Genomic DNA, 15,571 nt, shown 5'->3' with positions numbered 1-15,571 from the left:
CAAAATTAATTTTTTTTCCCTCTAACGATCCCATCTAACCATGAGACATTAGATTATAACAAAATTAATGTCATTTTTAAAAAAAAAATAATAATAAAAGCTTATTTTACTTCCTTTGTCCCATGAACATTTGTGGCCAAACTTTAAGACCATTAAATGTTCGAATGGAAGTGATTTTGTGAAAAATAATTTTACAAAGATATATAATTAAAAAGTAGAAAAATATTGTAATCAAAGTAAAAAAAATATTATTATTATTATTATTTAAAGAATGTATAGTTGAAATTTTAAAATTAGTACGGTTATGAGCACTTAAAAGCAGCAAAACCCTAAAAATTACAAAAAGCGTGCAGAAAACCCTGACTTCATATTATTGCTTAGCCCTATTTGATGCATATACTGATTAGATTTTTATTGGATTGTGAACTATGAAATTGCAAGCCCACGCATTCGGATTGCATTTTCATTTTGAATAAAGGTATTTAACATCACTAATATTACAATATCGTTTTATGACACTAACTAATATTAAATAAGAGGTGTAAGGTTCTCTTCAATGGAGACATCAAATTGCCAGAACGCACCAAAAAATGGTGCATAATGTCTCAAATGTAGCATCAAAATTTGCACCATTTTGCCTTTTGTTTTCATTTCCAAACAAATTGATTAAGAGAATTTGAGTTATTTATGTTATATATTTTTTTAATGCAATAAATTGTTGTTATTATTACTATAATTATTATTAGAGTAATAAGCACGTAACGTATTTACATTCCATTATTATTGTAAAAAACAATTTTTATATTTATTTTTTGGCATTTTCACCATTATTTTCATAGTTTATTGTGAAAAAGGTCATTTTCATCCAATTTTCTCAATTAAAACCTATGAAATGAAGAATATAGACTTCCTTTTAAATAAAATAGAAAGGAAAAGAAAAGAATTAATTGCAACTAAAATTCCATTTTTCAAAAAAGTGCAAACGAGTCCAAAATAAATTAGTATATGGGTAATTAGCACATAATGTCCCTACATTTCACTATTATTATGAAAAACGTACCCCATATTTCTTTTTTTAACATTTTCCCTTAATTACACGTTTGATTGTGCAAACCATCATTTCTATCTATTTTTATTCAATTTCTCAATAAAAAAAAGCTATGAAATGATGAATATATCATTTTATTAAATATATATAAATAAATAAAAATAAAGAATTAATTGCAACCATAATCACAATTGTTTTGAAAAAGGTGCAAACGAGTCCTAGATAAATTATTAAAAAATTAGAAATTAAAATTTATTTTTTTAAATAGAAGGCTATATTCATCATTTCATCATTTTTATTAAGAAATTGGATGAAAATTAATAGAAAATATGGTTTGCGCAATTAAAATATCACGGGTGAAGATGCAAAAAAAAAAAACAAAAAAAAAAAAAACAAACAAATAAAGTATGAACGTTTTTCACAATAATAGTAAAAAGTAGTGATACGCTAATTACCCTTCTAATAATTTATATGCAACTCGTTTGCACTTTTTAGAAAATTTATGACTATGAATGCAATTAGTCCTTTTTTATTTTTATTTTCTTTTATTTAAATAAAAGGGTATCATCATTTCACATATTTTAATTAAGAAAATGGATGAATGGACCTTTTGAGCAATAAAATGTGGAAATAAGAGTGAAAATGTGGAAAAAGTGAAAGTTAATGACGTTTTCCATAATAATATTGAGAGGTAAGAACGTTATGTTCTAATTGCCCATATTAATATTATTATCATCATCATCATTATTATTATTTGGATTTATAATAGTTTTTATAATGTAAAAATAATAGTTGAATTAATTAAAATAAGAATATCATAAAATATTTTTCAATTAAATATTTTTGTTAATTTAACTTAATTATTTATTTAGTAATTTATGTAGTTGTAAAATAAATAAAGAACAATAATTTTTCAAATAAAAAAATTGTTACGAATAAAAAAATGAAGAAAATGATTAAATACTGTTAATCTGATGTAAGATTTGGTTTAATGGTTAAAAATAAAAGCAAGGTTATCTTTTTGGGAAGGAGAAAGTAGGGATGACAATGGGCCAAACCGGCTCTTTAACCCATGAGTTTGGCTCGAGCTTGTGGCGAGCCGAGCTCGTGGTTCATGAAAGACAAGCTGAGCTCGAGCCCAACTAGTTGCTTGGGGGAGAGCTCGGCTCGGCCCGTGAGAGAGCTTGTGAGCTCACGAGCCACGAGCTCACAGGTGAAGCCAAGCCCACGAGCCGCCTTGCGAACACATGATTTTTTTAAAATTTATTTATTTATTTATTTTGGGTAAATATGCACTTTTTTTATTTTTACAAATTTGCGTATTTTTTTACGAGCCCACGAGCTCGGCTTGTGGGATTGAGTCCCCTAGCGTCGAGCCAACAAGCCGCTCGGCCCGTTTGACATCCCTAGGATAAAGTAAATAATTTACTTTTAAATGAATATATTGTATAGACTATGTTTGAGTCCCTTTTTTGGGAGAAATGGATTTTACAGTAATGATTTTTAAGAAAATATGTGATTAAAAAATATGAAACATTTTTGAATTTATATGTGAAATTATTTTATGAGAGAATGTGATTAAAATGAATTTTTAAATAATAAAACTTTGCATTACCAATTAACTCAAATAACATTATTCTTTCACTTTTGCTCTTTCCTTGGAGGCTCAATGTTACTGTAAAACATTATGATTAATGTAGGTAGTGTTCTAAAAAGAGTAATGTGTGATGAAGTGTAGACGCCAAGTTTCGGTGTAGACATAAAAAAATATATTTTTATTTTAATATTATTTTAAATAAATAGAAGTCGTTTTTTAGAACACTTTTTTTCAAGTGATCATACTCGAGGGTAATTCGGTCTTCACAGTACAATTAATTGATAAGTAAGGAGCCAACACATCAAAGTTTCTAAATAATTCATTAGTGGTCCCCATTTTCTCTGGTTCTACCCAAAAGGAATCGAATAAAGAATCAGTTCTTTTGTTAAAAAAATCTGCAGCAAGCCAACAAGGGCTAAGCCCGAGGGAGTTGAAATGAATGAAAAATCATGGCTTTGTACAGCTTTTACACAGCTAACTCTCTGCATTGCATTTTACGTTGTTCTTAATATAGGTCAGCCCCAGAACCATACTTATGGGAACAGCAAAAATGGAGGTAGAAAAATTGATATGTACTTCATTACTGTTGCTGGAGGATCTAGACCACTTGAACAACAAACCCTTTTACTTAAACAGGTGAGATTTGTAATCTCATTGATGGGTTCAAAATGGGGAATTTTCTTGTTTCTGCTATATATTGGGTGTGATTTTATGATTGTTTTCTTGTTCAAAATTTCTGGTTTTCTTTTGTGAATCTGTTGAGTTTTCCCTATTGATTGCTTTTGCAATTTCAAAAGGATTTTGTTAAGCTAAAAACGAACTTAATTGATAAATGAATACAATTTTCACGGATGTTGATAAGATTCTTGATTATTATGGTAACTATTGAATTTACTGCTGATACTTTACGAAAGTGTTTAATTATTATATTTTCAGTCGATTAAATTGCATTTTCTTGATGTCTATAGAATTTAGTCGGTATATTCAATCTATTTCAACTGCTCAAGATATATTTGATTTGGTTTTATTTGGTCTCTGGAATTTTTTTTTTTAGCATTAATCAAATTGTAATTGTTGGCTTGAAATCAATTTCTATAAATTTTCTTGAGACCCCTTTAACTGTAACTTAATGTTAATGAAGGTGGAGAAGGCGGTGACATCCTACAAGGCTCGGTTCATAGTCAACATTTGTGAACTTGGGGAATCCGATCCACTCCTGCAGAATGTAAGATCGGTATGCTGGTTTTAATTGGCAAATGGCATGTTACCGATTCACTTACATCGATTTTATTTAAGTTTTTTGAAGATTGTCGTGAGTGGACATTTTCATGAATTCATTTGACTAATTGAAATGTGTCTACGCTTCCTTGATTAGGTTTTAGTTAATTTTTCAGGCAAGTTTTATTCGAAAAGTTACAAGAGATATGAAAGTCCTTTATTTGCATACTCTAAATCTAAGAATTTAGGTGGGAATCGGTTTCCATTTTCTTCTTTTGCTGTTTGGGAAATGGTTTTTAACGGTTAAACAATTTATAATTTTTTGAAAACTCTGGATGTTGAATGATTTTACTAGCTTTACAGCTAAAATGTAAACCGATACTCAGTACTAAAACTGTTATTTTCCTTTTCTTCCTAGCTTGTTCTTCAAGCTTAAGAGCTCTTGCATTCCCCTATTGTGAACTAGAACTCATTGAAGAAAAGAAGTATTAATTTTTAGCTTAACTAAAGCTAGTTTTCATTGAATAACTGCTTTCATCAAACTAACACATCTTTCTTTAACAGGCTACGCAATACCTTGAGTTGCAGAAGATACCATGGTACTCTTCCCCTTTTGAATCATTTTAAGTTTCATTGTGTTGCATTCCACACTGGTAGTAGGTGCTGATTTTTGTTATAATTTAAAATCAAAATTTCCAATTTCTTTTCGTTTATCCCAATGTCTAGGTACACTACTAGATCATTGAAAGGAGAAGGAGCAAATTATTTCCACAAGAAGATCGAAATTCCTTATGGACAAACACTAGATATCATAGCTGTGGATACTGGGCTACTCCAGGTGTGAATTCCATTGTACGAATGTCTTCTTTATATTATATTTTCTGCAAAGAGACTTTTGATTCCTTCTTCCTTGTGGAAGTTATTCTTCTGAATTTGTTGATGTCAACTTTCATTTTTTAAGTCATTGACATGCATTCGCTTTTTAAATGTACTTATTATTTTATGCATCTTATTTCACTTGCTTATTTGAGAAAATCCCAATCCTGGGGAAAGTATAAGATCCCCTGATTTTTGGGAAGAAAAAAGGAGATACAACTTGACTAGGTATCCAAATAATCATGGCACTTTGTAACTACTTATATATGGTTGTAAGAAATAATTGTTGTTGTGCAGTTAAAGGCATGCTTTGTGAAGGGAACAAACAATACCTATATATATATATATATATATATATATATATATATATATATATATACAGATTTTAACATATAATGAGATATATTTAAAGATGCTAATAGGTAGATGGGGAGTGACAGGGATGCAAAGTCTGTAGAAATTGAAATCTATTATAAATTATAATATGTGAGAATTCATTTCTGAAATTAAGTTAGATAAACCAATTGTCTCTCGCCCTTGTCAAAGAAGGGATGTACTATTCAAGAAACTGATATAGATGTTCTTATATTCATTTTTATGGTATTATAGATTTCTTAAGACTGTGTTGACTCGATAATATTTAGGATTCTTCAAGTGTCACTGAAAATGAGCAGCTTCAGTGGTTAACGACAACCCTCAAAGAAAGCAGCAGTGACTGGTAAACCTTCCCACCTAGAGCTTCATGTTTCTTATTTATTAAGCACTTATTACCTTAATTATTTATTTCTTCTTTTCCTCTCAAACGATGTAGGAAAATTGTTTATGGATTCCACCAGTTGGTGACCTCTGAAGAGAATGTACAGAAAATAAAACCAATTTTTGAACAATTATATAGTTTATTTCTTAATTATGGAGTGGTAAGTGCAAGTTTTCATCCTCTTTAAGTTTTTATTTCCTCCCTAGCAAATCATTTCAGCTTATATTTTCCACATGTTCGTCTTGTAAATGAATGTTTCAGAAACCTACATTGTTCCATTCTCTTTTTCCCAACTCAGAAATTCTTAAAACTAAAAGTGAATACAATCACGTTATAAGATTCGCTCATGTCACCTTCACCTTGGCATTTTTCTCAAAAGAATGCATATTGGAGCTGGCGGGCCGATACTGGCAATGTTCAAGGAGGTACCATGCAGTTGCGTAATTCAGATCCAATGGATAAACGTCATTATCTTACTGCTGTTAATCAAAATTTAGTACACGACAAGTGAGTGCTAACATTCTTAAATTCATATCTCTAGGGATACATGAAGCTGATTTGGTGATATATATTTTTCTTCATTTTCTTTTTCAGGGAAAGGGTGAATGAATTCCTTCTTCATCGGGTTAGTCCACTGGAAATTGTGAGCGTCTCTACCCATCCCACTACTTAATCTTGTCTTCGAACAGATGTGCATGATTGAAGTTGTGTGTGTGTATATCATATTTGGCATGTTAAATATTATAGTATTCTAGTAACTCTTGGTACATTTTGGTGCATAAATTATATTCTATTTCCTCTAATTAATATGCAACCTATTGGATAAAGTTTAGACTTGCCAAAGCCATGATATGTGCAATTAAATGAGCACAAAAAGACTTATAGAAATACATGAATTAGGAGAGAAAATGAAATGAGATATGTTAAATATAAATCTTTGGTGCTAATAGGATCAAACGGACGTTTGTTTCCCTTGATACACGCTTCTTCTAAAATTAGTGCAGTACAATATTCATTTTATCAGCTGAATTGAAGTTTGACTGTATTCTTCTAGATTAGATAATGTCGAACACTAAAACTAGAAATATTTAAAATTATTTTGACAGAATTTTCAGTGAATAAATTTAGAAATGAATTGTTTTGGAATTGATTTGGAGTGAAGAAAAATATAATTAAAAGGATTTATTGATTATATTCATCTATTATAAATGGTTGTATCTTTTGGCACAAATTCATTTTGACCATTAGATCGTACCATTTTAGATTGGGGGATCATCTTGTGTCCAGATCATACCATATCCAAAGGTTACGACTCTTCATTATGTCCATATTGCACTTGAAGAGTAGCACAAATCATTGAACCTATTGGAGACTTATTCCAATTCACACATTTTAATTGTTACCCTTAAATTCCAACAGCAAAAACTAAATTGCTTTTCTTTGACAGGTCACTTATGTAGTTAAGTCGACAGGGGAGGTTGTGCAAAATTCAGTGCTTCAACAAATAGGCAAGGGGGTGATGTAATTTACAAAGAGACCTTGTTCTTAATTCCCAAATTTATATATTTTTTGATTCATTTATGTACCCATTGGCATTTTTTGGTTCTTGGATGAATGTATACTACACATGATTGAAATGGAACAAAGGAGTGATTCTTAGTGTAGATTTGAACACTTATCAAAGATTCTTTGAATTTCATTAGAAAAGGCAACATCTGAAGTTGAAAAACCAGAAACATACTCGGTTTCAAAGAGTCTCAACCTCCTAGACTTGAATGCACAAGGAATATACGTTTCTCTGGTTTATAATATAGTCTTGTAGACTCATTTATTTGAACATTTATAATTAATCTCCATCCAGGGGCGGCCCAGAGCGTTAGTATTGTGGGGTCAAAATTTTAAAAATATTTTTTTTAATAAACAACATAATATCAATGAAAATAAGTTAATATGTATTTTGACTCTTTGAAAACGTCGTATAACTAAATCGTTATTAATATTATTAAATAAATTTTGCTACTTGTATAGTTTTATTTATCATTTCACTGACAAATGCTGAGCTAACATTGAGTAAATTAATTTGAATATAGAAATTAAATGAATTGAAATAAAATTCAAGTTTAGTTCAGGAAGTAAATGAAATTTAAATTTAAAGCAAATAAAATTCGAAAGTAATTCAAATTGCATTTAATCCATAATGACCCTAAAAAATTTACGTCATATTTCATGTAAGACTTTCGAATGAAGTGATATAAATTATATTGAAATCATGCAAAAATGATAATTAATTGAAATTTTTAAAAGAAAAAACGAGTTATACGTCTTTTTTGAGACGTATGTTTGATACATATTTAACTATTTTCGATATTCGTTTGGACCATTCGATATGAAAACGATGTAATTTTCGAAACAAACTTTCACATGGCATAGACGATTTGTGGATTCAGATAACACATGAACGCAAACGAAATTTTAAAGTTACAATATTATCGAAATTTTCAAAATACTAGTTTCAAACGGCCTATTTTAACATGTCATAACTTTTACTATAGTTGACCACTTCGCATGCCATTAATGAGTGAAAAACTAGGCCATGAGCACTTCGAAATGATATTAAAAATACAATATTTTGACTTCATTTGACATCCCGATGAGTGCATCAAAGTAGATTGTAAAAAAAAATAATAAAATTTGTGGGGTCATTTGACCCCACGTGGGTCCGCCCCTGTCTCCATCTATCTTTTGCATTGGTGTTCACAGTTGAACAATATTGTGTTTCTTGCAAAATTAATGGAATTTCAGGATAGAATGAATGAGTTTAATGGTTGATGCTCAAGTTGTCATGATGAAGAAAATAAAATGTGTGGTCACGTAACGATTATATTTTTCATTTTCATTCTTACAAAAAAGGATACCAAAGGGGACCTTAATCTTGAAATGTAACATGTATTTTAGGGTTTTGCAGCAGCCTTTGAGCCTTGCAATTTTGTAAGGGAGAGACATTTCGCTGGTTGATAATATAGTCTTGTAGACTCATTTATTGAACACTTATAATGAATCTCCAACTATCTTTGCATTGGTGTTCACAGTTGAACAATATTGTTTTTCTTCCAAAATTAATGGAATTTGAGGATAGAATGAATGAGTTTAATGGTAGATGCTCAAGTTGTCATGATGAAGAAAATAAAAGAATAATACATACGTTGTAGAGATGTAGAAAACTAGTACAGAGACTAATCCAAGTCATGTACTAGAAGCCTATAAGCTCGATCTTGTTCAAATTGTCTTGACAAAAATGTTAAAAATCACTCGTTAATAATGTGAATACGAGAAATGAGTTCCCTCTTCTTCTTTTTTCTTTTCTTTTCTTCTTCTTCTTCTTCCATTTTTTTTTTAACCCGTTTTGGCCTTGTGGCCTCAATCGAGTCAATCCCATGTTTGTCGAAAAAGGAAGGTGGTTTATGATGTAATATGTACAAGTAACATCTACACTTAAGTGGAATTGTTGCAATCCTTCATCTCCAATTGTATATTATATAATAAGCTAACTTGATTCGATATGGTCATCCTTGATTTATCTTCAAGTTGAACTCCTTTCATCTATTCGTCTTATGTTCTTATTTTTCATTTTATTTATTTTGACGGTAATAATTTACAAATAAGAGTAGTAGAGTATTCTATAAGTTATGAACGTGTTTTTGAGTTTAATATTTGAATTGACTACCCTTGTTTGACCCCCATTAAAATTTATCAAATTAAATTAAATTTATCTCTTCTATTTTCAACTACATAATTTTCAATAAAATAATATTGCACAAAAATCGAAAACTTTTTATTTTTTACAATTATTCATTTTTCAAAAAAATATTATTTCTCTCATTATAATTAAAATTAATGGGGATAAACGGGGGCTAAATTTATAAATTAATTGAAAGTTTGAGTCCAAAACATATATTTTTTAAATATTTGTTAAACCTTTTTATAAACTCTTAAATCATGAACAATGTCTCCATTTGGTACTCTTCGCAGCATAGCAGTCGTTGATCTCACCATTCAAAATGTCCAAATTGCCCAGCTATAAAATTTACGTCTCTTGTTAAACAATAAGGTTTTCATTGCAAAAATCCCAACTGATGAAGGAGGCGAAACAGAGACATGGGAATTTCTAAGGGTGGTTACCCCTCTCTATTTGCCGGTGATTTCACCACTCCAAAAACCAACAGCCCGATTACGGTTACCTGTACACAGCTTTCTGTGTGTAAGTATATATATACTCGGTGAAAATTTGACTAATGGTCCCCGGAAGTTTACGCAAAACTTAAGCCCTTGTTTGTTTGAAAAACCTTGTTGGGATTGCTGCTGCTGCTCATGCTATGTGTAGGCTGTGAGGATTCTATTCTTTGAGTTGGGTCGGGCGGGGAGAAACGGACCCGTATCTTGGCGGGGCAAACCTTGATGGCATTGCGAGCAGGGGTGGGAGTGGGTTGGGTTGGGTTGGGTCGGTTTTCGCCCCAACCCTAATCCAACCCAACATGATCGGTTTGTTCGAAATTTAACCCAACCCAACCCGTGTAAAGTTTGAAACCCAACCCAATCAAGTATCGGTCGGGTTGGGTTGGGTTGGTCGGTTTATAACAACTTATTAATAAAGATTAAAGTTATTCATTTTTGGGTGTAAAGCATCACTAATATAGTCCCAGAGCCTCAAAATTTACAAAACTAATTACCACAGCATAAATATAATTCAACTGAGACATTAAAGAGCAGAAATCACAACCAATTTAGAAGTTGGTTTCTCACAAAATTCTCTAATAGTGGGACGGGATTGGAACTTATAAAGTAAAAAAATTTCATCAATACAACATGCTCCAAATCATTAAATAGTGTCAGCAAATAAGAAATAGCAGAGATGTAGTCAAAGAAGAGATCACCTGAGAGATGAGTCTGTTCAAATTAGTATATGTTGGCCTCTCAATGTCAAGTGACTTGCAACAAATATCATAGATCGCCTCATTGTCAAGAAGCACGGCAACATCAGTGTGCTCCAACAAAGAGTGGGTCGAGAGAACAGAGTTGTATGGCTCAACCACAGCAGTCGAAACTTGCGAGGATGGGTAAATAGTGAACCCCAACTTTGATTTCTTACCATTTAACAGAAAGCCTCTCAAGCAAAAAAGATTCAAGTCCAGATCCAATGCCCCCACCGACAGCATGGAACACCATGAACCCTTACAATCCAGTATAATTATTCGCAAGCTTTCGGAGCTTGAGTGAGAGCGAAGCGAGAGGGAGGGGGAGGGAGAGGGAGAGGGAATAGAGAGATTTTAGGGCTTCTTTTGAATTTGGGAGTGATCGAGTGATTAGCCATTTATGCATTTTTTTTTTTAAAAGTTCGGGTTGGGTTGGTTTTTATAGGTTAACCCACAACCCGACCCGACCCGACCCACCTACGTAGCCAAAAAATCGAACCCACTTAAAAACAACAAAAAAACAGACCCAACCTGGTCGGGTTGGGTTGGGTTGGGTTGGGTCAGGCGGTTTGGACGGGTTGGGTCGATTTTTGCCCACCCTTAATTGCGAGGAGGGAAATTGACGACGTTCTTTCTCTCTTGCATATGCAACCGGGCTTTTGCAGCCATGGCGGAATCTGGCTCTATTTGCGTGTTGTATTTGTAGATCTGAGCCTCACACTGGTTTATTTATTTCTGATGTTCACGAAAATCGTCTCACCCGATCTCGAACTTCAATGGCCCGATCTTGGCCTCTAGCAGCCATTCCACCATTAAGGTCGGGCCTCCACGTTGAGGTTGGGCATCCACGTTTACGTCGAGTAATATGTCCTTTAATGTAATCTCTCTCCCACCTGGAAGACGTTAATCCTACTTCGATTATAATTGCCCATGACTCTTATCCACATTATTTACCTATCATGGTTCAATTCAAACAAATACATTACATGATAAAGGTAAGCGATATAGATGATTGGATCCTTTTAGAACTTCATCACCAACATCTATAAATACATTACTAAAATTCATTATTGTGATACGTTTATCATTATTTTCAGTTTATAGTCTAACACTAAATTCTTTTTTTGACTTAAGCATTGGAGAGACGATGATGACACACTTCAATGCTTTGTTTCAAATATCGGAAGATCTTGTTCGTGCTCAGTTTTAGTCATCGAGTTCGAAAATCAACATGTACGATTTTTAGTAGCATTATTGGCGCCGTCTTTGAGAAACATTATCAAAAGTCATGATTAATATACGTTCATGACATCTTCCAATAAATTCATTCATCCCTAATCAGCCACTGTCGGAGATCCTCCAGTTCCGCATAAGGAGTCATCCGGAGAGCCAACACCTCCACCAATAGTTATTGCTCTTGGGGCATTTAAGGAACTTTGCCAACAAGTTGTCATGCTAACACCACCGCAACAAAGTGGTCTTATGGCATATGCTTGAGCCCGAACCTCACTTCCAGGTAATGGTGATGAAGGAACTTCGAGCTTACCTCGTATGGCCTTGCGCTTGAGATCAATTACGATAGATTCTGCTGAATCTTCCAAGATCATTAAAAAAGGAATCGCGATGGGTATGCTCCAGAATACTCAAGCAACAACAGGGTTCATCCCTAACATACCTTTCACTCCTGAAGTCTTATCATCCCCCTTGTCGGATATATTCAAGTGTCGCCGGATAAAGGAGTACAATGAGACAATTGACCTCATTAATCATCTCAATGTATACATAGATATCATGAACTTGCAGGTTAGTTCTGTGACACTCTTGCTTTTGGGTTCGAGGTGGTCTTGGATGAACTAGCCATGTTGCTATCACTCTTCATAAATCCTAGACTTTGCCTATTCCCAACCGGTTTGTTCATTCCTAACAAGTCATCCAGTTTCTTAGTCCCACTCATGAATGACTGAAGTTGAGTATTAGATTTCTCTAGCTCACTAGTCAATGTCTTAACCTTATCTTCTAGCTTCTTATTGACACATTTCAACTCACTAAGGCTTTTAGATGAGACCTGAAGATCATTTGTAAGTCTCTCTTTCTTTCTCTCTCTCAAGTTCGTCTACCTTCTTGAATAGGGATTTATTTATCTTCTTGATCTTAAGACTCTCCTTAAACAGATGTTGATAAGCCTCATGTATATCGGTCTCATCCTTAGTATCGTTACTAGAATTCTCACTGTGTACATCTTCCTTGACCTTATCACTCTACTTATCTGATCCGCTCTTAACTGTAGACACAAAAGCCATTTATTCATTTTCATCTTCACTGCTAGAGGAATCACTTTGATCACTCGAGTTTGCTTCATCGTCAGTCAATGACACAGCTAATGCTTTACTCCTCTCATTTTTCAAAATTTTCTTAAAGTTAGGGCATTCATTCCTATAGTGACCAAACCCCTGACATTCATGGCATCTAATAGCATGAGATTTCTTACTAGAGTTCCTAGCAGTCGGTTTATCACTTTTATCTTTCTGGAATTTACTAGGGGCTCCTCTCTTTCTCTCTTGAGGCCATCTCTTGCCCTTTAAAGCTTTCTGAAATTTCTTCGCAAAGTAGGCTATTTTCTCATCTCTAAGGGTTTCCATTTTAGATGACTCGGATTTCTCTTCCTTAACTGTGTTCAACGCTATGGACTTGTTTTTCTTAGGTTGTGAAATAGTGAGTTCATAGGTTTGAAGAGATCCTACAAGTTCTTCTATTTTAACTGTGTCCATGTCCTTGCTCTCTTCGATTGCTGTAACTTTAGCTTTATCTCTCGGGCAAAGACCTAAGAACCTTTCTAACAATTTTGGACTCGGGAATCCTCTCGTCTTGGTTAAAGCTAGAGTTCACAATGTCATTCAATTTTGCGTAAAACTCATCAAAGGATTCATCGTCCTTCATCCTAATTTCTTCAAACCTAAAGGCTAACATTTGCAATTTTGAACTTTTTACCATTTTAGTTCCTTATGTTAGTTTTTAGAATGTCTCATACTTCTATAGCAGTTTCGCACATTAACACTTTCCTAAACTCTTCAGGAGACACAACCATAAACAAAGCATGAAGTCCTTTGCTAATCCAATTACAATCAGCTAATTTTTCCTTAGTCCAAAGTGAAATATCAGTAAGAGTGACAATACATGACACAGTAGTGGATGGAGGTTTCCAACAATTTTGCACACTCACCCGAACATGTACATCTAGGGATTTAAGAAATGCAGGCATCCTAACCTTCCAGGAGGTATAGTTGCTTCCATCAAAATACGGAGACACAGATAATGATTGACTCATCTAAACAACAATGGGTCAGGACTCGATGTTTGGCTCTGATACCATTTGAAATAATGTAGTTTGACCCAAATAACACCTAGAGGGAGGGGGGTCAATACGTGTTTATGCAAAATTTTCACTAAATGATTAATAAATGCAACAAGTCACAATTAATAATATATCCAGATCAATTCACATGTTTTACTATCCTATGTTGAACTTCCAGAAACAAGAAAATTACAGAAATAGAAAGAACACAATTATTTGATGATGAAGAACACCAACGTAGGTAAAATTTCAGGCACAAGCTAGTACGAAGCCACTATAAACGAAAGTACCACTTACAATCTGTCAAACTCAATCGACAGTAGTTTTTCTGACCTCCTGATTGTAATTTTCCTAAGCCCTCCTGGAATGCATGATCATGCACTAATTCTCGGCTCCAAACCCTCCTGGATTGTGTGCTCCTACACCAATTTCTGGCTCTTGATTTCGTCTATCTCCTGTAGATTCTTGAGAACTCCCCGTTCTCCAATGATCAGAACTCCAATCTCCTTCCCTGATCTTCAAATCCCAACAAATGCTCCAGAAGGATTGGTTATAGTGTTTTATGAAAGTGGATTTGATGTTTTTATATAAGTACGCCAAGAAAATGTGGGATTGAATAAATAGATCAAAGTGTAGAATACTTTCTTCAAGTTCAATCCTCTAAGAAATGACTGAAAAGCGGCGCATTAGAATTTATACGAGATGTGTTGGGTAATATGGGTCAGGTCAAAATCTTAAAAAAAAAAAAAAAAAAAAAAAGAAAGCAAAATAGGGTTCTTCAAGTAACACTGTCGTTTGAGCGAAAAGCGAGCAACGCTATTTCGCTCGAGCAAAGTAGTGGCGAAAAGCTAGCGATGAGTCCTTTGTTTTTTACGCTCGAGTGATCTCTTGGTGAGCAGCTAGTAAAACTTTGACGACACTTCTTGCCCTACTTCAAAACTCAAACCCTAGCATACTTCTACAAAATTGCAACTTAGTCCCCAAACTTTTAAACATTGACCCCAAACTTTTGAACAATTACAATTTGATCCTTTTATTCATAGAATTGTCAACTTAAAATCTAACACTATCTATTGTCAACTTAAAATCTAACACTATCCACAATTGTAAAAAAAAAAAGTCTATCTATTTAATTGACAATTTTCATGAAAAATAAAGTCAAATGAACACCAAAAAATCCAAAATTTCAACATTTTTCAGTTGAAAAATTATACAAATCAAAGACATTTAATTGACAAGTTTCAGTAAAACAAGTTCTAAGTAATTCAATTCCCTGAAATTCGTTTTCTTTCCACCAAAATTACATTCTTGCAATTAAACGAACCCTTAAATCTAATCAAATATCAATGTGATCACTCCCTTTGTTTATTTTCAACTGGTACTATCATCTATTCGGCTTATTTTCTTATTTTTCATTTTATTCATTTGGCATGAAAAATTTATAAATAATTTATAAATATGATTAGCAAGAAAATAATAAAGATTCTGAAATTTTTTTATTATAAACAAATTTTTAAAAAATTTCTAAAATCTTTTTTTTATCATATATACTCTAAACTAATGTTCTAAAAGCTCGTCTAAGTTGTGCTGCCTAAGCTCGAAGATTGGGTGAAACTTCACGTCATGGCAATGAGCTCCTAGTGGTGGTTTATTAATTTTTTATTTATTTTTAAAAGTCTTTTGTTTAACTTTAGTTTCAAATTTTTAAATAACTTTGTCTGTATAAAAGTCAAGAATGAAAACACGTTAGAAA

At 32.9% G+C, this 15,571-nt stretch overlaps 1 protein-coding gene across 2 annotated transcripts; it reads left to right on the top strand.

The window, feature by feature from the left end:
• Positions 1 to 2,975: 2,975 nt before the first annotated feature.
• On the top strand, positions 2,976 to 7,234 carry LOC111403755. 2 transcript variants are annotated; one of them, XM_023032372.1, is made up of 9 exons: positions 2,976 to 3,281; positions 3,787 to 3,879; positions 4,428 to 4,462; positions 4,590 to 4,701; positions 5,384 to 5,457; positions 5,551 to 5,656; positions 5,876 to 6,003; positions 6,091 to 6,139; positions 6,944 to 7,234. In XM_023032372.1, the coding sequence occupies exons 1-9, from the start codon at positions 3,081 to 3,083 to the stop codon at positions 7,019 to 7,021; spliced, it is 876 nt and encodes a 291-aa protein (XP_022888140.1). In that variant the 5' UTR covers positions 2,976 to 3,080; the 3' UTR covers positions 7,022 to 7,234. The 2 variants fall into 2 exon arrangements, with proteins under 2 accessions (XP_022888140.1, XP_022888141.1); XM_023032373.1 differs by having other exon boundaries at positions 2,978 to 3,281; positions 3,787 to 3,870.
• The last annotated feature ends 8,337 nt before the right edge of the window (positions 7,235 to 15,571 follow it).

The sequence above is a fragment of the Olea europaea genome, chromosome 11 (assembly GCF_002742605.1).
Source record: "Olea europaea var. sylvestris chromosome 11, O_europaea_v1, whole genome shotgun sequence".
NCBI classification, from domain to species: domain Eukaryota; kingdom Viridiplantae; phylum Streptophyta; class Magnoliopsida; order Lamiales; family Oleaceae; genus Olea; species Olea europaea.
Note: the sequence above shows the minus strand (reverse complement) of the source record. Positions and strands in the feature narration are given on the sequence as shown.

What these genes read in the sequence shown, in the direction of transcription:
- LOC111403755 (XM_023032372.1), top strand. Translation starts at nt 3,081, where the DNA reads ATGAATGAAAAATCATGGCTTTGTACAGCTTTTACACAGCTAACTCTC. An exon ending in GAGTTGCAGAAGATACCATG is followed by an intron (nt 4,463 to 4,589) that starts GTACTCTTCCCC and finishes CCCAATGTCTAG; the next exon opens with GTACACTACTAGATCATTGA. An exon ending in GGGTTAGTCCACTGGAAATT is followed by an intron (nt 6,140 to 6,943) that starts GTGAGCGTCTCT and finishes TTTCTTTGACAG; the next exon opens with GTCACTTATGTAGTTAAGTC.